General features: G+C 35.5%; 4 protein-coding genes across 13 annotated transcripts in view; 3 read left to right on the forward strand and 1 right to left on the reverse strand.

The window, feature by feature from the left end:
- Positions 1-12,030, forward strand: part of LOC106155540 (WD repeat and FYVE domain-containing protein 2) — a 33,731-nt gene extending 21,701 nt beyond the window's left edge. Inside the window, exons 1-11 of one of the 2 annotated variants that reach the window (XM_013530424.3) lie at positions 812-994; positions 2,476-2,617; positions 3,731-3,785; positions 4,290-4,440; positions 4,660-4,772; positions 5,218-5,344; positions 6,168-6,273; positions 6,683-6,784; positions 8,556-8,686; positions 9,014-9,122; positions 9,710-12,030. In XM_013530424.3, coding sequence (XP_013385878.1) covers positions 846-994; positions 2,476-2,617; positions 3,731-3,785; positions 4,290-4,440; positions 4,660-4,772; positions 5,218-5,344; positions 6,168-6,273; positions 6,683-6,784; positions 8,556-8,686; positions 9,014-9,122; positions 9,710-9,739 — 1,215 coding nt within the window. In that variant the 5' untranslated portion in view covers positions 812-845 and the 3' untranslated portion in view covers positions 9,740-12,030. Of the gene's footprint in view, positions 1-811; positions 995-2,475; positions 2,618-3,730; positions 3,786-4,289; positions 4,441-4,659; positions 4,773-5,217; positions 5,345-6,167; positions 6,274-6,682; positions 6,785-8,555; positions 8,687-9,013; positions 9,123-9,709 lie in introns of those variants that run through there. The other variant, XM_086998070.1, reaches the window with a different exon arrangement.
- On the reverse strand, positions 11,451-18,501 carry LOC106155541 (dehydrogenase/reductase SDR family member 12). Of its 4 annotated transcripts, XM_013530426.2 has the most exons (9): positions 18,330-18,501; positions 17,755-17,852; positions 16,790-16,923; positions 15,330-15,508; positions 14,547-14,628; positions 14,219-14,286; positions 13,698-13,896; positions 13,111-13,248; positions 11,451-12,916 (listed from the first exon to the last, which is right to left on the reverse strand). In XM_013530426.2, exons 2-9 carry the CDS (start codon positions 17,808-17,810, stop codon positions 12,804-12,806), a joined length of 969 nt encoding a protein of 322 aa, XP_013385880.1. In that variant the 5' UTR covers positions 17,811-17,852; positions 18,330-18,501; the 3' UTR covers positions 11,451-12,803. The 4 variants fall into 4 exon arrangements, with proteins under 4 accessions (XP_013385880.1, XP_086854199.1, XP_086854198.1 ...); XM_086998073.1 differs by lacking the exons at positions 16,790-16,923; positions 17,755-17,852; positions 18,330-18,501 and adding an exon at positions 16,634-16,677; XM_086998072.1 differs by lacking the exons at positions 16,790-16,923; positions 17,755-17,852; positions 18,330-18,501 and adding an exon at positions 16,478-16,546.
- LOC106160166 (AP-1 complex subunit sigma-2) overlaps positions 18,386-23,959 on the forward strand; it is a 28,590-nt gene continuing 23,016 nt past the window's right edge. For all 5 annotated transcript variants that reach the window (XM_086998082.1, XM_086998080.1, XM_086998078.1 and 2 more), the window contains exons 1-2: positions 18,386-18,554; positions 19,501-19,679. In XM_086998082.1, the coding sequence (XP_086854208.1) occupies positions 18,552-18,554; positions 19,501-19,679 (182 nt within the window). In that variant the 5' untranslated portion in view covers positions 18,386-18,551. The remainder of the gene's footprint in view (positions 18,555-19,500; positions 19,680-23,959) is intronic.
- On the forward strand, positions 19,690-22,492 carry LOC147759532 (uncharacterized). Of its 2 annotated transcripts, none has more exons than XM_086998077.1 (6): positions 19,690-19,935; positions 20,925-20,988; positions 21,279-21,383; positions 21,620-21,724; positions 21,833-21,937; positions 22,156-22,492. In XM_086998077.1, the coding sequence occupies exons 2-6, from the start codon at positions 20,925-20,927 to the stop codon at positions 22,272-22,274; spliced, it is 498 nt and encodes a 165-aa protein (XP_086854203.1). In that variant the 5' UTR covers positions 19,690-19,935; the 3' UTR covers positions 22,275-22,492. The 2 variants fall into 2 exon arrangements, with proteins under 2 accessions (XP_086854203.1, XP_086854202.1); XM_086998076.1 differs by having other exon boundaries at positions 19,694-19,935; positions 20,925-21,048.

Here is a 23,959-nt window from a genome sequence, read left to right on the forward strand (position 1 = left end):
TGTTTTACAAATACCTCATAAACGCAGCCTTCAACTGGTAGCCTATTAATTTAACAAACCCTTGACTTTGTTCTAACATCAAATTCATGTATCACATATGTTGTTTTGGTCTCCTGGGAGCCGTTACTCGAAAGCATCGCGTATTGCTAATGGCGATATTAGAGGCTACAGTGTATTGTATGGGGCGAGTACGGGCGAGTTATGGAATCGAGACGCTTGCGCTAGGTCGCAATGCGCGATGCTTTCGAGCTACGGGGCCTGGTGTGCGTCTTTCATATGACCAATTCAAACAACGAATACATCTTATTCGACCACAAGCCTATGAAAATAGATTTTAAAATCTTTTTAGCAAAATTACTTTTGGATGCAGAAATTCTTCATTTGGGTTCACCGCTTGACTTTAGGCTAACTATTTTGGGACTGACGTTTTCTTGGCATTGATGGGTACAGTCACTTTCCATGGTTATGAGATCATTTTTTTACCTCTTGGGCCTACATGTAGTTACATTTTCATAAATTGACGAGGGGCGAACTTAGGCCTACCCTGGGGTCCAACTAGCCCCAGTCTACAGATTCTAGGCCCTAGCTTGGTGATTATGCGAATTTGAAGTTGAATGCCAGGCAAACTGCAAAGAAAGTTGATAAAATTGATGATGTATATTTAAACAAAAAAATTAAAAAGTCGTCTACTGTGTAGACCTACCGATATCCATAACATTCTTAGGGCAACTGTAGATAACGAGTGCAACTGGCAGTTGCACTCGTTATCTACAGTTACCGTAAGAATGTTATGGAGAAGATGCGTGAATTGCTACAGTGGGGATGAAATCACGTGACGGTTCAAGATGGCGGCGGAAATCAAGTCTCCAGTTCCTCCGCAAGGAAATGTCCGAAAACCTCAGCTAATAAACAAGTTAGAGGGCATTTCAGATGCTATAAATATGGCTGTGATAATTCCGCGAGAAGACGGTGTCATTAGCGTGAGTGACGATAAGTAAGTAAAGCGGGTGGAGCTTTTGTAGGCGTTGCATTGGGGATCGCTATGTCTCGGTGTATCTGTCAGTATGACTGTGCAGAGATTTTGAGTTGACTGTTGAGTGCTGGGAGCCTGTGGACTGCCCTCTGTGACTGCCTCCTTTGGTCCGGTACTGAGTAGCATCGGGGACCGTTCCATGCCCACTGGCTGTAATTTTTTCTGCCATTAGATGACACATCCATTTAAACTCAGAATTATTTATTTATTTATTGTTGATTTTTGCATTTTCCTTATAAGTTGGAGTACCAGTATGTTACCCTCAGGTGGTTACCCACCCCCTTCTGCACACAATCACATCACCTCAGAACTTTTCTGTGTATTAGAGGGTTGATAACCACCACACCATTAAATGAAATGTTTTGGTGTTTGAATGATGCAGATGTTCAGATGTTATCAGTGGATTAATTAATGCCCTTTGAACTTTGTGTTGTACAATGTTAACATTGTGACACTTCATTCATTTTTAGTGCCATGAGTTCTGGCTGAGTATTTTGTATTATTGAAAAACGATATCAAACAGTGTTATTTCTAATTTTGAACAATGTTGGAAAAGAAAAAAATCTACTACATACAGGCTATACTTGTCATCTCCCCTCCCTCCATTCTCCTGACATGCTGTATGTTTCACTGTCTACATGTACATGTGCCCAGTATTTTCTGTGTTGATCATAAGATCGTGACTCAGTCTTGATAATAGCCTCCTCTTTTGTTGCTCTTGTTATGAATACAGCTGATGACTCATCGATTGAGATGACAGCTTGTTACATGTGCTGGTACACATCACTAATTATTCTTTATTTAATTAATACATACAGTTGTACTTAAAATGTTAAAGTTTATCTTATGTACTACTTATTTCAATATTTTACTCATACTTAGAGATTTACTATCTTTAAAGGTACTATTTAGATGGGCTTTGGTGGAGTGTGAATTCTCAGTAATGTATATAACTAGTACTTCTACTAGTTTCTTATATGTCTCAAATGAAGTCAATATGTCAGGGGATAAGCTTAATTAATCACTTGATAAAAGAGCTTAAAACTGCACCTTATTCAAATTTTGATCCCATATTTGACCTACAACTTATCTGCCCTATTTATATATATACTAGCACAACACAGAAAGCAAACAGAAAATCTGTTTAAATATCATTTTTTGTAATATTGCGTATGTCTTTTGGTATTTCTCTGAGTTATACTGTTTGAAAATATATGGTGGCAATTTGCTGGCTTTTGTAGCAAAAAAATTGACTTTAAATGCATCTTTAGTTGCTTATAAACATGTATTTTTTATATGTGGCATGTGGACTTGAGTGGTTTTGAAAACTAGTAGTTGTGATTTATATGCATTAAAGAGAGTCTATTCTTGCTTCATATGCAGCTTTAATATGACAGTACTAATGATATGACTAGCAGCAGTATTACTGATGTCCACTTCAGGACTGTGCGGGTGTGGTTGAAGAGGGACACTGGGCAGTACTGGCCCAGCATATGTCATAGCATGCCAGCCGAAGCCTCCGCTCTGGACTATAATGCTGAAACCAGGAGATTGTTTATTGGGATGGACAATGGAACCATCTCTGTAAGTACCTGGACACTTATAGCTATATTTCTACCATGACAGATATATCAAGAATAAAAGACCAAGGGGTTGTTTAGCTCATATCACTGCATGGACGAATGCCAGCTAATTTGGAAGACTGACAGAAAATATCTCTGGATCTGCTCCTGTGTAGTATAAATATACAGTAGGTCTGACTTGGATATTAGTCCACCACAGGGGGATTACTAGACACTCTCTCCCAGTTCACATTTATGCTCGTCATCATAAAATACCCCCTTGATGACCAGTGGGGAGGGGGGGGGGGGTATCTATAAGATATTTGAAAAAGAAATTAGCTCTTTTATTCAATTGCTTGTTATTCAGTGAAATGCATCTTGTGGCTCTTGGTCTACTGTACTTCCAAGTCATATTGAGTAGAAGATGAAATATCAAATAGTATCATTTTTTTCCCCTGAAAATAGGAAAATGATTTTATATTCTGTATGTAGAACTAGCATGCAAAAGAAAATAGGTCTTTAAGTAATTTTATTTTTGGTAATTAAACTAAGTAAATCAGTCAGTTAATAGGTGAGTGTCCAAACGAACAAAAAGAAACAAAAGAATGTGCAGTATAAGGATAAAAACCAAAAAAGTAAATTACAGAATAATGTGCTATTGTACATAATGTTTATATATAACAAAAAAATCGAATTTATTTTTAGATTGGAGTAATATATATGTATCTGTAATAAAATGATTCCACTGTCACCATGCATAATTTTTACACCAGCCAGAATTCAGCTAAAGAGATGACACCTCCTAATGTGAGATTGAAAGTTCTGCAATAAGTACAGTGTAAATAACATATAACTAATTTAATTTTAACACCAAAACAGCATATATTGCAATTAACCATAAATCTTTGTTTGCCATGAGACCACGTAAACCTCCATAGATGGCTACCCTCCTTAATAATCTTTTAAGAGATTATTACAAAAAATGTTTAAAAAAAAAAACTATCCATTAACTTTGAATGTCTGAATTGATTCATTAACCATTGGTAAGTATGGGAACATCTTCATTTACCCCAGGAAAATCCTATTTATGGCACTTTCCCCACCAAAATGAAGAATTGCTATCAATATTTTCCAGGAATTCCAGTTGGCAGATGATTTCAACAGAATGACGCAAACAAGGGATTATTTAGGTTAGTTGTGCAAAGTAGTACACCAGGAAGTTTTAATACTTCTGAAATTACATTTTAGCATCTTGTTTAATTGAGATATGAATACAAGTGCAGTGTGCTGCCAGCAACTTAGCCTTATTGTAATGGATAGAAGTGTACTGCATTGTTCCCTTTGCTTATCCTTTTCTTCGATGTAGACAGTCGGGGGTAGCGCTAGCAGTTTTTTCCTGTAGCCAAATTTCATTACTTTGTTTGCAAAATGGTTTAAATTTGACTAAAACAAGTCAAATTAGCCCTATTTTGTTTAGCCATTTGAAGTCAGTTTTAGAATTTGGCTAAATAGACAAGTGTTCAAATCTTTACCTTGTGCTATAAAATTAGTTACAGTCTAATGCAGTGACACGACCATAAATGTGATGATTATTCATTTATTTATGTACAGTGTGTGTGTGCGTGCATGCAGGTTTCTTTTTGCAGTGTATCCATTATGATTTGACAATCATATCAGTAGTGTTAATATTTCAGCTCACCAGAACCGTGTGACTAGTCTGTACTTCACACTGAACTGTGAGTGGGTTCTCAGTGTTGGCAGAGACAAGTACTTTACCTGGCACTGCTCTGAGACTGGGAGAAGACTGGGAGGAAGTCAGGCCAATGCCTGGTGCACCAGTCTCAAGTGTCCTTCACTTCAGGAATAGTGGCTGATATGGGAAAAACTTAATAAAAAAAGTTATAATAATAATAATAATAATTATCAGAGGAAATCAAATAGCCCTGAGTGAGTAGAAGGCTTAATCTGTACAGTAGTTGCATTTTCTTTAATACTAACATAATAATTCTAGTTATAATTGTGGCCAAATAACATCAGGACCAGTTTGCCTTAATTAGTGTTCAGATTTGATGAGCAATCCAAGGTGGCATTTGTAGGTGACTACGGGGGGCACATCATGGTCATCAAGGTGACAAATAACTCCTGTGACGTGTCAACCACATTGAAAGGACACCAAGGTGAGTGGAACAGTACAGGTGTGTTCAGGTGTGTTCTTTGGACTGGAAAGCTTGTACATGTACCCTAGAGACATCTGGTGTCAGAAATAACATAATGATTATCAGATCGAAGCAAAAGATGGGGCATAAAATAATATTATAAACACTGTTCATTATACAAAAACTTAGTTTATAGAATCTCCCTCAAGTTATACATTTGAATTCTTAAATTTGCATGCAGTGTTAAATCCTTGAAGTATGCCAAGTTTCAATTGTATTTTTCTAAGTATTTATAATTTTATTTATATCTTTATTATGTATGGAATGAAAATTATATTTACAATTTATATTTAGCTTTCTAAACAACTATTTGACTACAGTGTTCATTACATGGACTTGTACAACATATTTACCCTGAAGCTGATAAAACTGTCTTCTGATAATGAGCTATTAGTATAAATTGCAGGCAGTGTGCGGTCACTGGCGTGGGATGCAGAGAGAAGTTTGTTGTTCTCAGGCAGCTTTGACCAGTCTATTATAGTGTGGGATATTGGGGGTCAGCAGGGAACAGCCATAGAACTACAAGGACATCAGTATGTATTTAGGATATACTCTGTATTTTGTCTTATACCGAGCTCATAGATGGCTCTACTGGTAGAGTGCTAATCTCTGGTGCACTAGGCTGTTTATTTCCCATTGTAGGGTTATACCTAAGATTAGATGATTATAAAAAAGTTTCCTTGCTAAGCACTCACCATGTACAGGATGAGGCAGTGAATATAGACCTGGTCATATGGTAGTGCTGATACACTGACCTAATGGGATTGTGGAGCAGGAGGACCATGTTCTACCCTGTTCTTCATGAGCTTACTTTTTGTTTCCCCTCTCGGCACTCTGCAGGTTGAGTTGAAGCAGGGGTTGAATTTCTAGTCAGGCAGTGAAAGATATTGTTTAATTGCTATCTTTCAGTGCCTCATATGACAGCTATGCTTTATCCTCCCCAGGGAGGCAAGAACATCATCACCTATCTGCATCAGGGCCAAAAATGTATGATGTAAACAGCACAGAGATGCTTGTGGAGTGCAGCATTTAAGACTGTGAACTTTATTTTAATTGTGAATGATAATCATATTATTGCCACATATGCCATTGTTTGGGCTGTATGCGCCCCAGGGAGATGTGATCATTTCTTGCTTCCATTTATTTGTATTAGTTTCTAATTGCAACTGGCTCTGCATGCTCTTTCCTTTTCCGTCTCTCTCTCTCTCTTTCTCTCTCTGTCTATCTCAATTTCTAATTGTAACTTTTGCACATAATTCTATATGTGGAATGAATGTCATACACAGTACAGTACAAGCTGCCAATGATGTACTTCTTATTTTAACACACTTTATTCAGAAATGTTTGTCAATTCAGGGACAAAGTAGTCAGCTTAGTATATGGTTCCTCCTCTAGACAGTTGTTTTCCTCTGGAGATGACAATATGTTAGTTATATGGAATATGGATGTACAGAGGACAGAGGTAAGAAGTGGCCTCCTGAAATAATTCATTGACATTTTTGAAAATAAAAACATTAAAGAGATAGTATACTATAGAATCTGTAGAATTAAAAGTTCTTTTATAATAAAAGAAAAGAAAAATACAGGAAATTGGTCTTGTTTAAAATGTGCATACAATTTGACATGATGAGTGGTAAAATTGGATTTATTAATAAAACATCTTGGAATTATAATGATACAGTGCTGAAAGCCAGGCTCAAATTCTATATTTCATCAAGGTCAGATCATAGATTCTTGAGGTATTTTTCAACAAAAAGGATGCAGTTGCATTATCCACATAACTTGTATGTACATGTAAAAAGGTGGAAACCATTTTAGTTTTATTTTTATATATTTATCTGTTTCTGATTTTTATATGATTTTGATTTCAGACACCTGAGTGGATAGAAAGTGATATGTGCCAAAAATGTGATTGTCCTTTTTTCTGGAATTTTAAAAGAATGTGGGAACAAAAAACAATAGGTAACAGACAGGTAAATAATAATATACTTGTCATTGCTATTATCTTAAGATATTGACATATGATATTTTATGCAATGAAATACTGTTATATAGGATAAGACACATGTTACAGTATTTATACCTGTTTTCTATATAAGGCCACACTTTTTTATTTTTATGGATGACATCCTGTGGGGACCCCGAAATCGGTGCGAGAGGGCGAAAAAAAAAAAAAAAACAGTCAAAAAAAAAAAAATACTGCTTAAGTAAAGGAATGCTGTCAGTATATAGCTAAAAACACAAATTTACCACAGAATCACGTATCAAACTAACACTATATGTCTTTATCCATGCTCTCAAAATATTAAAGCATTGTCAATACTTCGTAGAAAGGTAAAAAAAGTCATGAATAGATATGCTGCATATTACCAAATCTATTTAAAGTTATTTTATGCATTTTGTTGGTATACCAATCAATAAAACAAATATTAAACAAACAGTATGTCTTTATTTGTGCTCTCAGAATATTAAAGCATTAAGAACACTTCACAGAAATGTTAAAAAATCATATTTTAATATACATTTTGAAAAAAAATCAGTTATGCTTAATACTACCAAATCTATAAAAGGTCATTTCGGTCAATGCCGCTTTGTCTACTTTGACTCGCACGAAGCAGCCACACTGTCGGGTGGTCTGTCCGACCTTCAGCCCACCAAATACGTCGACCCCCTTGTCAACCCTGTTTTCGCTCCTATAAAAAAACCTGGTATGTGCTGCTTTGGACGGAATGTCACTGAAATTTTCCGGGCGATAATCGCTGGTCGCCGCCAGCCTTTCGTATAATTATAGAAAGGTGATATCTCCATGCCCAATATCAATGGCATACCAATCCAAAACGACGGCCTCCGTCCTCTTTATGACTTTATTTGTTGTGTAATATGACAGTAATCCTAGAGATGAATTTGACGGCAAAGCGCCAGTTTCCACATGGCAATAATACATATACGCAGAAAGCTCATTTCCGGGAAAATTGAATAAAGACGTTTGTGACAACCGACTTTGTTTGGGGTGAGTTTTTTTTTTTCAGAGAATGGACGAAAATCGGTGCACGCGCAGGATGCCATTGATTAAAAATGAAAAAAGTGTGGCCTAAAGAAAAATAAATATAGTAGTTACTGTTAGTACTAGTACATGCATGTAACATGCAAATAAACTTTATTTGTATCTATGCGGATATAAAATAAAATGGCAAATTATTGATGTCATAAATTGAACAAAGTACTTGTCCTATGCAGTTAGAGCAGAGTAGAAACATCATTCTATTTTATTGTCAGAGTATGAAGCACTGTGTAACAGCAGCAGTGATGGCGATGCCAGTCTGAATTACTAGAAGTTGCCTGGTGCCAGAATTATGTGTGATATTGTAGTCACCACAGAAATAAATGCATAGTTAGACAGTTTGATAACATTACTACACCCTGCCAGTGAAAATTAAGTAATTAAGTGTTAAAATGGAGTATACATATCATAGCCGATGCTCATAAACAGTTGGTTTGAGCTCCTGCGGTTTGTCTTTATCCAGTAGTTTTCATCAGGATTGTCAGAGCTCCTATACCATCTATGTATGGGTGTCCTGTACATTGTGTATGATATTCAAATTTTATCCTTCATTTCATAGAGCAGGATGAATGAATTCTATATACTGTAGACATCCTAGCCACCCGTATACTTCCAGTTGCACATGTATGTTTTTCAAGACTGACATTTCTTTCAAATACATGTATTAAGTACCTTATTTCCAGCACCACTGCAGAAAATGTGGGAAGGCTGTGTGTAACAACTGCAGCAGCAAGCGGTCCACGCTCCCAGTGATGGGCTTTGAGTTTCCAGTGAGACTCTGCGATGCTTGTTTTGATTCAATCACAGATGAAGAGTAGGTGGTCACGTGATAACATGATTTCTTTTCTTTGATAAATGAGCAATCAGTATGTTTCCTAGCTTCCTGTAAAAACATATTGATGTAAACTTTAAACATTGTCAGTGATCTTCTTAGAGACAATGTTTTGCATACAGTCCCTGTGCAAAAATTCATATCATACATGTGAATATTACTTTACTATTATGATAATGCTACTAGTGATATCATGATGGACATATCTCTTTGACCTATGTTCTTTGAATTATATAATATGTAACTTCATGAAAAAATTACAGATGATGAATTTGATGTTATTTTTTATTCTGCCAAAAATGTTTTCAGTCGAGCACCGATGGCCACATTTCATGACATGAAACATGCTGTAGTTTTCATGCATTTAGATGAAACTAAGAAAAGGTTGCTCACAGTGGGCAAAGATAGAATAATTAAGGTAACTTTAGATGAGTTTTGATAAAGGTGATAGCAGTGTGGCACAGCACTGACAGTGATCATGACCATTAAACAGCAATTCTTCCAGTGGAACTACTTGAGCTGTGATTTTTTTCACCAAATTGGAGTCACATTTTATTCATCATTTCTAATTCTAAATCCATGATGATGTTTACAAATTGAAAATTAAACAATGCTATGAAGTTTGCTTTGAAATGGACAAAAATGGTAGTTTTAAAATATCCATCACATTTTAGTTAATTAATAACCACAGTACTGTTTATCTATACTGTGATGACCTAACATGATCACCCACACTGTGCTGTATTTATTATACCTTTTAGTAAAATTTTAAGGTCTCTGATTGCATGGTCAATAACCTTGCTCTAAAGTGTATATTGCAACTTCAAATTTTTTGTCATATAAGATGTTTGCGCGATGTGTTTTTAACATATCATTAAAATACAGATTATTTTAATAATATATCCTGTATGGTATAGTGAATTAATTTGATATCTTGCATTTGAAAAATAAAAATAATGTCAGGTTTTGATTTACTGCTATAATTTATTGCTGTATACTTTTCAGCTCTGGGATGTGAGCAGTGTGCTGCATTAGTGAAACTGATCTGTGGACACAGAGATATTGGACTCCAGTTCAGCAGGAAGCAAAAGGACAAATTCTACTTTTAAGTAGAAATATTCCAAGGAATACAAACCAGAAATCTGGGAAAATCAAGAAATATTTGTACAGAAACTTAATATGTCATATTCTTCTTCATAATAATTCCTTTGTCAAGAATTTGACAGGATCAGAGCCAAGAGGTCAGGAATAAAAAGCCACGACGATCAAAAATGATAACTATATATTGGTACTTTGAAGTAAACTGCTTTCAGGAAAAACAGACATTAAGTGATCCAATTTTAATTGATAAAACAACAAAAAAAGGGTCAGTGCTTGAGATAGCATATGTGCAAGGTATGACAGTGAACTGAAGGAGTTCAGTTTCTCAAGTGCATTATATCTCGGTGACCAAACAAATATAAGAAAATGGACTTACAGTACCTGTATAAGCATGAAGAAGGTACCTAACAGTCGGAGTTTCTTGGCAAATAAACTAACATTGCCATGCAGTAGTTTCATCTGATGAGAAATAATAATATTATAAATATATTATATAATTGTATGGTGCTGCCTCTAGGTAAAGTTGAACCACACAGCAGCTCTACCTAATTATGTGGTGATTGCATTGACAAGCTAAGGGTGTTGAACTGTGAGTGATCATATTGTTATCAGGTAAAGCATTCTTGTCTGTCTATGGAGGATTAGGAGTACAATTATAGTATCTCTTGCAACTTGATAAAAATTAGAGGATGTATGTGTTCATTGCAAGTGATTGATTTCAATGATCTGTGTACATATGTATTCATAAATGTAGAGTTCTGATATGATCATGGATTTGATACCATGTGATTGGTAGGGGTTGAACTTTAATCAACGTAGCACCCTAATTAGATCAGAAAAGCACTGCACTCCACTTTGCTTAAATTGTAAGTTAAAGGAACATTCATAGGGAGTACAAGTGGAGAATCTCTCTCTCTCTCTCTCCCGTGTGTAGTGTTATAGCAAATGTAATATGTTCAAATTCATACAGCTGTAGTTGTATACTGTTCATCATTCCATAGCCAGCATTTTATGTAGCAAATCCTCAAAAGCTTTAATTGAACTGCAAACTATTGATTAACCATTTCAAGACAACAGTTTCCAGCAGATAACAACACCAACTTAATTAGTAAGTGTTATTTCCTGTCAAGAGATGGCTTACAAAATCCAGTGTTGGTCAGAATTTCAACCCAAGTACAGGCTCTCTGATATGTAATATTGCATCAGTTTAACTATCAAAAGCAAATTGCTGGCTAAAAAAAGTAAAGGTAATATTTTTTTTTCATCATGTAACACTTTGTTTTTATCATTGAAGATATACAAATTGTGCCATCTTGCCTGCTTTACCAGTATGTGTTGTTCACTCATTTGCTTACTGGACAGGTTCTTCTACATTCTCATTTCTATGTGATTCACTCATCTAGAAATTCCTTAACGACTATCTAACATTGGTTGAGACAGTCTCACAAGAAATGGCTATTTATGCAAGTTTAGAATTATATTAGCATATGTATTTGGATACACTTTTCATTGTGGTGTGTATTATTTAAAAAAATTGTTGAAATATTTTTGGGGAAGAAATTAGTTGATAAAAATCATTCTTAAAAAATTATGAAGTGAGGTTATTGAAATGGGGGAAGCAATTTTAGTGTTGTAAGAACATCTGTTGTAGTTTACATATTTTTTTATTTAGAAAATATATTACAAACGTCAACATTTTCAGGTTGACAACACAAAATGAGCATAGATTGTATTAGGAATAAGACAGTAGCGTGCAGTCCACCAAACTGATTAAGTCGTTTTCAAGCAAGCAGTGGTCTAGATCTGTATGTACAGTGATGCTACATTGTATGCAGCAGCTAGACTCCACTTCACATAGGAATAGCCTTCTTACTGTCACAATGGTAACACATGCATACATACACCCTGAGAAAAATTTTGTTTCCAGTTGTCTTTACTGTTATCTTGAGTTAACTAATATAAAGACACTAAGGACGTGAAAAGAATACAACACTCTTTCCCCACATGGATGGTACTACAAATTAGCAAATTGCCCACTGTATTTATAATGGCAAATGAAATCATGTAAATAGTAACCATGAAATGGTTATTAAAAAATCTTTGGTTACCTAATGCTAGCCATTAGACTCTGTTTATTTTATGATGAAAAGTATAAAAATTACAGAATATTGGAAATTTAATGAGCAAGCAATTGTGGATATTAAAATAAAATATGCTCCATTTTTGTTGTCTGCTTTGTCTTTTGCTGACAACTGTGTTGTTGTTTATACATATTGTTTCCTTTCATACACCCCTTTCAATTTTCATTTTAATAATGCCCACCTTTTCTGTTAATTTGTTTTTTAAATCTACAGAAATAAATGTGTCACTGATCCTTTCTTTCTGACGTCTGCTTTACAACCGTAGTGCTAAAAAGACAATTATACAATATGGAAATCTTTATACTGACATAATGAAGTAAAAGTTCATACTCTGATTAAATAGGGCTTATAATGCTAACCTACATCCTCCTGATTGCTGTCAGTCAATACTACTGAAGAGTACAGTGTGCAACAAAATAATGGTTTAAATATCTGGTTGTACTACAGGCTGTGCTCAGACTCTTAATTGGCATTCATAATAATGATAATAGCAGTAATAATAATAATAATGACTTGCTAACTGTAATATGACACCATCTAAAAAAATAGAAATGATTCACATCTTATTTTAGGAAAGTAACAACACGTAATTGCCATCTGGGCCATACAGCACCATGAACATCTAGGATTCTTCTCTTATATGGCATTTCTAATACAACTGTTACAGTTGAAAAATAAATATAACTTCTGTAAATCCTTTGTAAATCTACTTCAGGTGGATCCCTGAAAGAAGGGCCCACTTGTTTAGAACAAGAGATTGCTGACATATTGTATACAGTTATAGTATATATCTAATATTTAAGCTATCTCTCTTGTGCGTACATTTCTCCTCTTTGATTTGTAAACAATTCAATACATCATGAGGAGAACTTCTTGGTCAACTCATCTAGTGTCTTCATTAGCAAGGCTCTGTCTTCCTTGGAGGACTTGCTCCAAGCCAGAGGGAGATGGGTGTTCACTGCCTTACGATCTGAAACAAATACCACAACATAAACACACTACTACTGGCTTCTTGTCTTGATAATAAGGACACTACTTCCATAACTCTAGAGTATGAAAGAAATTAAATTTAATGAAACTTATTCGACCTTCAATATTTTTTTCAAATTTTCTTCAAAAGGTACCATATCTATTACTTGGAAGATCCCACTTGTTTTCACCTACCTTGGAAGAAGGCCCCGCTTGTTTGCTGTAAAGCAGCTTTGGATATTGCCAGCCATGTGATGGTGTCGGCACCCTCCTCCACTGTCCGCAGCTTGCCCTCCATCTTGGCGCGGAACTCTGGCATAGCTGACTGGACCGCTGGAATGGTACAAGTTTGTGAATTTAGTCAATAAAAACACACCCGGACAATACACACTGTAGTACCCTAGCCTTTACACACTGTTAAAACAACAGTCAAATTTTGTTGCAATACAAATGTAGGTATTTTTTTCACATCAATAACTAATAATAGTAATGATATGTATTTTACTAAATATGCTAGACATTTTGCTTAATACTAAAGTGTAACGTTTAAAAGGTGTTATTAACAACTGAAATAAGTCGCCTTAAAGATATATATGATGTACATATCAATCCAAATTTTTCTCCAAGTTCTAATTTAGTCTTTTTTGTGATCAAAATGCAATTAAATCCCACCTTCTTCAATGTCTGGGAAAGAGATTTCTGGCCTGGTACATCTTCTCACATATTATGTTATCAGACATAAATAAATACATGCACACACACATACACATGTGCACTAATACCTGGAGTGTCTGCCCAGCCAGGATGCATGCTGGAGAACTGAATGTTGGGATATATCTTGGCATACTCCTCTGTCATGATCACCTGCTGTCGTTTGTTCTGGGCATAGGCCATAGTACCGTCAAATGGCCTCATGTGCTCAAAGCTGAGATCTTTGGGGTCAAGTTTTTGTACGTACATCCCTCCAGATGACACCGTTATCTGTGATAAAAATAAGAGATAAAATTAAATCATTATTATTATTATACAGATATTTTCTTGAAGAATAAAATGAGCCAGATGTAGAAAGAAGCCATATGAAAGAGTACAATTAGTAAATTAAAAGACTCAATTCAGTTACCTGTACCTGCAGGACTTTGCAAGTACTTTTCATTTAGTTTCCATTTCAAACAGGCTTTTTTTTTCTCAAAAAGAGGTTTTGATTCAGCCTTCATTTTCCCTTCATTTACTCAACATGGTATCATAATACATGTACTCATGCTTTCAAGATGTAGGAGTAAATGAAAAGTTGTTTAAAACTTACCACTCTTGGTTTTTCTCCTGTCTGTCTTGAGAGGAGTGGAATCAGACCAACTGTTAAAATGTGTGTCCCTAAAAAAGTAATAGTTAAAAGTACGTTCCATATATATCTGTGTTATATGCTGTCACCAGGATCTATGTGTGTTAAGAGTCCAAATTTCCACTTTAAAAACTTGTAAATAATAAAAAGACGCTTTCATATTGACAATAGATAGCAGTAAGACAATTGTACATGTGAAATGAGAAAAATGAAAATCACTCACACAAAGGCAGACAATGATATTTTAAGTTTTGATCTTTCCCAGTCTGCCCCTAGCCAGTCAACTATTTACCTAGTGTGTTTGTTGCAAAATTACTCTCCAGACCATCTGCATCTAATGTCCTCTCATGGATCATACAGCCTGCATTGTTTACCTGGAGTCCACAATAACATTCAATTATCACTTCAAACACACAATTTTGTACTTCATTTATACACTGAGCAAAAGTAATAAGGCCCCATGCAATATTTAAAATTCCTATCAACATTTTGGATTATATATACACTAGTATATATGTATATATATACAAACTTCAAAGTGAATTCTGTTGTACACTGGCTACAGACTACTAGTACTGTCCTTGGCTACAGACTACTGTCCTTGGCTACAGATTACTGTCTGCACCACATTACATGTCACAAAAATAATTCACACAAGTTTATATTTTTGCTCAATATGTATGAACTTAATTGTCAAATGCCAAATCTTTAAAATATGTTTTTAAAAATATGTGTTTCCCAAGAAAATTGATAAATATGACCATTAAGTTAAATAAGAAATGCAATATCATATTGATTCCAGGGCTCTAGCCCTGTAAGTGTCTGATACATTGTGGCTGGAGGAAAAGAAAACAATTGTTTTCAGTTGTGGTCATGACATGAAAGAAATAAATTGTGTATGGCATGGTCAATACTTTTAAGACATCTACTTCAATTTAAATTGTTACAAATAATCATCTCATTAAAAATTACTTATTCAGTAAATATAATATTTAAAATAAAATATGAATCTTTTAAAGACAAAGCCTTTGCATTAAAATGAAATGGTAAAATGTAAGTAAAACTTTTTTCATACTAAAACATTAAGCTGTTGTCCCGAAGCCTGGAATTCCTTGGCAAATGCAAACACTTTCCTAGGTTGTGACATATCTAAGATGTGAACATGGACATTCTGGTTTCCAGAGGCTGCTATGATCTCCTGCTTGGCTTGTTCTGCTCTCTCCTCATTCCTGCAAACCATGTGCACTGTGCCACCTAGGAAGATTTCATTAAAGTTAATATGCTTCAAGTTATAGTCATTTACACATATTATACTAGTTAAATGTAATTAAACAGACTGACACCATATATAATTATAAGTTATTTCATACTGATTATGTAAAATCTGTAAACCCCACGGTATGTGTATTTGTTAAATGAAATAGAGTAGCTAAAGGATGAGATTATATCAAATATAAATTATTAAAAGGCAACATCCCTTAGCAGATACCATAAATATGCCCACAAATATGAAATACAATATCAATTTAAATATAAGGATTAAGTGCACATTCAATTAATCATTCACAATCAAATTAAATTGGTGTAGTTGTTAAGACAGCTAGCTAATGGTACCTGAACAGACATGCTGAAAACTTTTCAGAATGGCCGGAAATTTGGACCAGCAGTAATGAAAAATTTGCCGGACCAAATGGATTTTTGTCGGACCGAAAATCACTATTCGTTTGAGACAGATACTACCAGTACGATTAGGTAGCTTACTTTGTTTGTGAATGTGAAATGGAGGGGAAAAATGCTTTGGGTTTTATATAATTTTATTAGTGAAGTATGTTGAATGATGACTGTAAATTCAAAATTGTAGTTCTTAAAACTCTTGTCGGTCCTTTGGACCGACCAAGTCCAATTTTTTACTGGTCCAGACAAATTTTCCCAGTCATGACCTATCGGACGGACAGTTTCAGCATGTCTGCATGAACCTTTTTGCATAATTTTGTGTTATAATTCCCTCTTTTCTATATATCAAAGTTTATAATCATTCAAAATAATATTTCTTTTTGATATCTCTATGTGAGCTCTCTCTAATCTGAGCAGCACACTTGCCCAGGCTGCTGTTGGCCCCTGTGTCTATGTTAGCGAAATAATTACCTCTCTTGGCCATGTCCAGAGCAGCACACTTGCCCAGGCCGCTGTTGGCCCCTGTGTCTATGTTAGCGAAATAATTACCTCTCTTGGCTATGTCCAGAGCAGCACACTTGCCCAGGCTGCTGTTGGCCCCTGTGTTTATGTTAGCGAAATAATTACCTCTCTTGGCTATGTCCAGAGCAGCACACTTGCCAAGGCTGCTGTTGGCCCCTGTGTCTATGTTAGCGAAATAATTACCTCTCTTGGCTATGTCCAGAGCAGCACACTTGCCCAGGCCGCTGTTGGCCCCTGTGTCTATGTTAGCAAAACAATTACCTCTCTTGGCTATGTCCAGAGCAGCACACTTGCCCAGGCTGCTGTTGGCCCCTGTGTCTATGTTAATGAAATAATTACCTCTCTTGGCTATGTCCAAAGCAGCACACTTGCCCAGGCCGCTGTTGGCTCCTGTGATCATGAAGCTCTGACCTGTGACATCCACATCAAGGTCAGATGGAGAGAAGGACTTCGCTGCTGCCTCATAGCCCTGTCTATGAATGATACGGATAACATCCAGATATTCAAATTTAATATATCATAATAATGATATTAGATATCGTTATAACATGTTCAAAACAATTTACATGCCTTGTGCTATTTATCTATTCGTAAGTATTAAACCCTTCACTATTTCAAAATTTTAATTTTTTATTAAAATAAAAGGCAAAAATGCAATTGATGATTAAAAAATTCAGAAGTAAGGCATGTTACATACATGTACATTGTATAACATTTATCAGTGTAAAAAAATCCTTATTTTTAAGGCCTTTCAAAAAATTCAGCACCAACCCCCCAAAAAATTTTACTAACTAATAATTATAATAAAATAATAAAACCGCAGTTCTCTTTAAATTTCAAATGGTGTTCTTAGAAACCAAGGAAAAGTTCACACAAACAACCAGTAACTGCAAGCACATTTGTACAGTGTACCAAAACAAAAATATTTTCCTGAATGAAACTACATGTAGCACAAGGTTTCCTGCATTAGTCCTCCTATGTGTGTGGTATCTGGTATGTACCATATGGTTTCAAGATGACATATCTGGTAGACAAACAGGTTAATCTTACCTTACACACCACATGATGACAAAACTTTTTCTTTTTTCTGCAGTGAATGTATTGAAATAGGTCAGATGTAAGCAAAAGATCTGACAGCTTTCGACACATGTGCACCAGTTAGTCTGTGTGCAGGCTGCCAGTATATGCAATTACAGTTGCAGGAGTATTTCTTTCATTTGTTAAAACAATTAGCAAATATCAAGAAGGGTACCTAGGAGTGCTAATATAAGAGTATATATACTTTGCACTAAAATAAAACCTACTTAGTGAATTCTTTCAATCCCTTGGCATACCAGACCACTTTTCTGTACAGTGACATTTTTCATCTATGGTATTATACAGTGTATCAACAGATCAGCTTCTGCAAATAAATAATGATTAATGTTAGAAATAATAACTTACAAAGTACTGGTTGTACACGGCAACAGCTAGAGAGAGAGAGAGAGAGAGAGAGAGAGAGAGAGAGAGAGAGAGAGAGAGAGAGAGAGAGAGAGAGAGGGGGGGGGGGGGCTGGGGGGGGGGGGGCTTTAATTTCCAAACATTGTGTACGAGCCTGCTGGCCCATACACGCTAATTGTTTTCTCAGAATCCAAAGTCGAAACGTACAGATGGGCGTTCTTCCGCCAAACGCTTACATAAGCTTATGTAATAAAGTCCAGATCATTGACAATTACAGCGTACTAATGATATCTTGCTAGAAAATAATTTCAAGCAAACACTGAAACCAAACCGCATAAAACAGACAGAACTGTAATATCTCAACATCAAATGTTAGTGGAAAATGTGCGAATGGGGAAAAATACATAAAAGATAGAAATAAATGTTCAACTACACTTACGAAATAGCAGCCGACTTCTACTTCCTGTGCTGGTGAAGGTCACTTGTGCACTACGTCATCAATCTGTGTGCCGAGTGACGTCAGCACAGGTGCTTGCGGAGGCGGAGAAGAAATATACTAACTTGATGCTTAATTTGTTAAATGTAACCATCTTGTTGTAAAAGAAAATTAACAAACATCATTTTATCATTCCCTGTGTTACACAGAAGTGAAATATTAAATATGGTGAGTATTTGTTGGTATTTTTAGTACGAAAATCTCATTGTTAAAGTGTATATCGTCTTCCGCACCCACCGGCGACAACATAATACCAACGTTTTATTAATTAAGGTTTTCATATCTTCGTTTTATGTAAACTTAAGGCCTAAATTACATGGTGTTAAGGGCGGTTGCACAGTCTGTTCAGTTGGCAAAGACACCATATGTGCAGTTTTATCTAAACTGAATTTAAATGAATAGTGCTAAAATAAGTACCGGATTGTTTTTCTCGAGCTTGCATTAGAGTTGAATTGATTGGGATAACAACTCTTCATATGAGATTCAAAATTCCACAATAAATACATTGTTAACAACAAATATAAAAGTTCCATTTTACCACCAAACAATGTTTATCACAATTATTATGAAGCCAGTGTTTGCAATCAGACCATGTGGAACGTCATAGATGGCTACCATCTGTATTTATCTCTTAAGTTAAGTTAAAGGATTATTTCAAAAAGCACAAAAAAAAAAAAAAAAACAAAAAAAAAAAAAAAAAAAAAAAAAAAAAACACTACTAACTTTGAATTAGAACAAATTCATCAACCATTGCTAAGTATGGGAGATGGTGTTTACCCCAGCAAAATCCATTATATGGCACTTTTACTGCCAAAATAATAATAAAAAAATATCCCTCTAAGTTTTCCTAGCCAGACTATTGCCATTTCTTTAATTGAACAAGGTTTAGAAGGTGCAAATTTTGTGATTCATTATTTATTCTTGTTTCTTAAACTGTACTATCCAATGAGTACTTGTTGTACCACCAGTGTAGGTTTATGCAAGAGCCAATTTGTAAATTTTACTGGACATATTGAAAGGTACTTCAAATATTGCACATATTCTGACCACAAGTTTTAGTTAATTGCTGTACATGCTAATTCTTAACCCTCAAAATTTTCTTCATTTTTTCCAGATGCAGTTCATGCTCCTATTTAGCCGTCAAGGCAAACTGAGGTTACAAAAATGGTACACTGCACAACCAGATAAATTGAAGAAAAAAATCACTAGGGAATTAGTAACAACAATTCTGGCCAGAAAACCCAAGATGTGCAGTTTTCTGGAGTGGAAAGATATGAAAATAGTATATAAAAGGTAGGCAAGTATCTGGAGCTAGGATCCAAAATAAAGAGGATAAGACAGTGGCTCAAACTTCAAAGGGAGTCTCCCGCGGCGCGCGTCTCATGATGCCTTCGGGTTGGTACGGCGAGCCTCGTTTTCAAATGACCAGGTAGCTTGTCTACGGCAGAGTGAAACGAAGGTCCCGCTTTAGTCGCGTTTTTTTCATTGTATCCGGAGAATTTCGTCAAAAGACAAGAGGAGCTGATTAAGGAATATGCAGTGAAGCACCGTGAGTATTTATATTGCAGTTTGTAGCTTCAATAGACAGTAATATCAATTTCAATATCCCCGTCCGTTAGATTTGCAAAGATGGCGGGCAAATTTACACTGCCGTGCATGTTTACGCTCTCGTTGTTATTTGGCGGATGCACTTTCCGAATATTTGTCAATGCAGAGTTATTCGGAGTACAGTTTTGATATGGCAACACCTTGTAATGTGGGAAACGAAATAAGTTGGATTGTAAAAAGAGCGTAGAAATAGTGCCCCCAACGCCAATAATGGCGGAGCGATAGTTCTGGGAGGTAGTTTACCTATACAAAAAAACTTTACATGGGACTGGCTTGCTAATTTTAAACCCACATCTATATTGTACGTTTTATAACAAAAGACGTTACGATGGATATTAGTGGATTAGAGTTTTTATTCCAGAGATATCAAGGACTTAAATTGCCTAATCACTCTAAATTCAACATGGCCGAACGATGTAACGCCGCGGGCCCCTTCTTTTAGATACAAATGCACACAATTATAACTGATATGTCTCATTTTAAACCTGCATCTATATTGTATGTTTTGGGACAAAAGACGTTACGATGGATATTAGTGGATTAGAGTTTTTATTCCAGAGATATCAAGGACTTAAATTGCCTAATCACTCTAAATTCAACATGGCCGAACGATGTAACGCCGCGGACCCCTTCTTTTAGATACAAATGCACACAAATATAACTGATATGTCTCATTTTAAACCTGCATCTATATTGTATGTTTTGGGACAAAAGACGTTACGATGGATATTAGTGGATTAGAGTTTTTATTCCAGAGATATCAAGGACTTAAATTGCCTAATCACTCTAATGTCAACCTGGCTGAATGGTAAAAAACATGACCTTTTTCTTCATAAAAACATATATGTTATTTATTTTTTAACAATGTGGTCCAGAGTTAGTATAACACTGACTGGTCGGGTACATAGTAATACATATTTCTTTCCTCAGATGCCAATTAAAAAGAGAAAGAAGATAGGCAAGAAGGTTAAGAATGCCCAGGCCAAGAAATATGGTAAATCAGCAAAGATTTCCAAAGACACAACTACGTATCCAGGGACAAATGACAACAGTGGTAAAGGTTTTTGCATTGTGTATTATACAAATAACCAGGTGAATTTTATAAATGAAACAAAATGTTGCTGTTATATTCTTATTTAATCTGCCAGCTTGCAACCAGAGTCTTTAATTTTGGAATGCTGTGAATGTGGTGTATATTATTATTATCATCTTAGATGCCTGTAACATTAAGTTATTTATGATTATTATTAAAACTGGAGTTCTAAATGTTTCTTTCTTATGCAGAATGTGTCGTGTCACGTCAACAGTTCATTGACTCTGAGGATGACATGCCTTTGAGCAGTCTGAAAGATGTTTCTTCTGACAACTCAGAGACTCAACAGTCAAATGGTAAGTGATTGATACTATGGATTGGTTTATTTTAATTAATAAAGTGGTTAACATTAATTTATTTGGTATTATTAAAACTGGAGTTCTAAATGTTTCTTATGCAGAATGTGCAGTGTCAAGTCAACACTTCAGTGAACCTGAGGATGACATGTCTTTAATATTACTTGTTAATTTGCAGGTGTGAGTTATACTAATGGAATATAGAGCTTTAAATTTGTCTTTCTGTTCTTACATAGAGTGTGCTGTGTCACGTCAACAGTTCATTGACTCTGAGGATGACATGCCTTTGAGCAGTCTGAAAGATGTTTCTTCTGACAACTCAGAGACTCAACAGTCAAATGGTAAGTGATTGATACAATGGATTGGTTTATTTTAATTAATAAAGTGGTTAACATTAATTTATTTGGTATTTTTAAAACTGGAGTTCTAAATGTTCCTTTCTTATGCAGAATGTGCAGTGTCAAGTCAACAATCTAGTGAACCTGAGGATGACATGTCTTTAAGCAGCCTGAAGGATGTTTCTTCTGACAACTCAGAGATTCAACAGTCACATGGTGAGAATCTTATACAATGAATTGCTTCGTTTTCATCTACTTTGTTCCCTACAACATGAAATTCATGAAGTGTTAGTCAGTTACATTAGTTCACGTATGAATAATCTTAAGGTGCCATTTAAATAGTTTTATATTTAAGGATATTCTATAGAATTTTCCAGTGACACCTTTATAAATTTTATTGTTTCCAATAACACATATTTTCATTTTTCATTTAGGGTCCAGTATACCAACATTTTTTGACAGTCTGCAAACCTGTGCCACTGGGGATTGGCACTTCATGAAGGGTCCATGTAAAGTGCATCTTTACAAGATGGTGTTCTTTTTTTTTTTGTAACTTTAATAAGCCATGATTAATAGATAAATGGTGTTGTGGTGACAATTTTGTTGATCATAAATGAAATGTTTTGAAGTTTTTTGGGGTTTCAATTTGTTGATAAACTTAGATAAGTAAATGTGTACAGGTTACATTTAACAGGCTGCATCTTATTGGGAAATTACAGTGATGAATTGCATGAACAAGTGAATTCGTTTAATAAACTTATTTGAACTGTACATCTGGATTTTTTTCACTTAGTGTTTAGGGGGAGAGAGAACTTTCAAGGGATATTAACTGTTCATTTTGGCCAAAAAATGGCTTTTCCTGGGGTAAAGGACAATTAACCCGTGCTAACCAATGGTTTGTGAATTCATTCTGACATTCAAAGTTAGTCCCTGATTTTTTTTCTAAAAGTTTTCTTTTTGTAGTATTTTCTTAAGAGATTATTACAGAGTGCAGACATCTATGGAGAACACACAAAGTGATGGCAAGCATAGATTTCAGAATAATTTGATTAACCGCTGTTGTTGTGGTATAATAGCATTTATTGTACCACCAGCGTTAGCGCTGGCGGTACACATGGTTTCGGTCCCGTCCGGATCGTTCCGCCGGCTCCGCCGGCTCCGCCGGCTCCGCCGGACGGCTACCGTTACCGCTTCTCCTCCTAGACGGTAAGGGCCCCCGTACCCATCTCATGGTTTTAGGTCACCTATAATCTCAACTCGTTCCACGTAAAATTTGGGCTTTGTCGGTATTGGGGTCTGGGTGTGGCACTCATTGCAATGCACCCTTGTCTAAAAATGGCAAAATTAAATGCTAATTATCTACCCTACGGAAGGAGTTATGGGAAAAATTTCTATAGACGGCTTTCCAAAAGTCATATGTGTAGATTTCAAATATACCCTTGGATTTGACCTTTGACCTCTACTTCAAGGTCAAATGGGCCAAAATTTTCAAAAAAATGAAATTTTTTACGAAAAAAATTTTTTTTGCCCTGTTATTCAGACACCACACAGACTTAACCAATAATATTATTGGAAGGTGTTACCCTTCAGGTCATCTTTCATCTCCATGAATTTGGGGTCAATCGGTGCATTTTCACAGGAGTAGCGGCCATAAGATACCGAAACTGAAAACTGTCTCTAATTCGGGAACCGTTAATGCTAGAGACCCATTCTTTTTTGCATTTTGTAGAGCATGTAAAGCCCAACACTGGAAGTGGTCTCGGTTTTTTTGTATTCCATACGGTTTTCGAGTTACGCTGTATCAAAAAGTACATATTGGTGGTAAAAGCAAAATGTGCAGTACGGTAATGGATAATAAATTTTGAACTCTGGAAAAATAAAACATAAGGCTTGGCAAAGCAGACAACTTGTGTTCAAAAATGACATTATTTCATCAAATTTGAACTTCTGAAACTTCAGAGCACCTCCTATTTCAAGAATTTTGACCAAAATGACATTTTCTTTATTTTAATTAATTTTTTCTGTACGAAATTTAAGGCACATTATGGTAACTCCAAAATTATAACATTTAGTCCCTTATATCTCCAAAACTGGCAGAGATAGGTCTATAGTAACTATTGAAGTTGAATAGGAAGTCATATACTGGCAATCTAAATGTGACCTTGAAATTGACCTTTGACCTACTTTTCACCATTAACTGAACTTTGCAAATTTTGCTTTCCTTTTATCTCCAAAACT

The sequence above is a fragment of the Lingula anatina genome, chromosome 10 (assembly GCF_051362555.1).
Source record: "Lingula anatina isolate TDL-2025a chromosome 10, LinAna3.0, whole genome shotgun sequence".
In the NCBI taxonomy this organism is placed as follows: Eukaryota; Metazoa; Brachiopoda; class Lingulata; order Lingulida; family Lingulidae; genus Lingula; species Lingula anatina.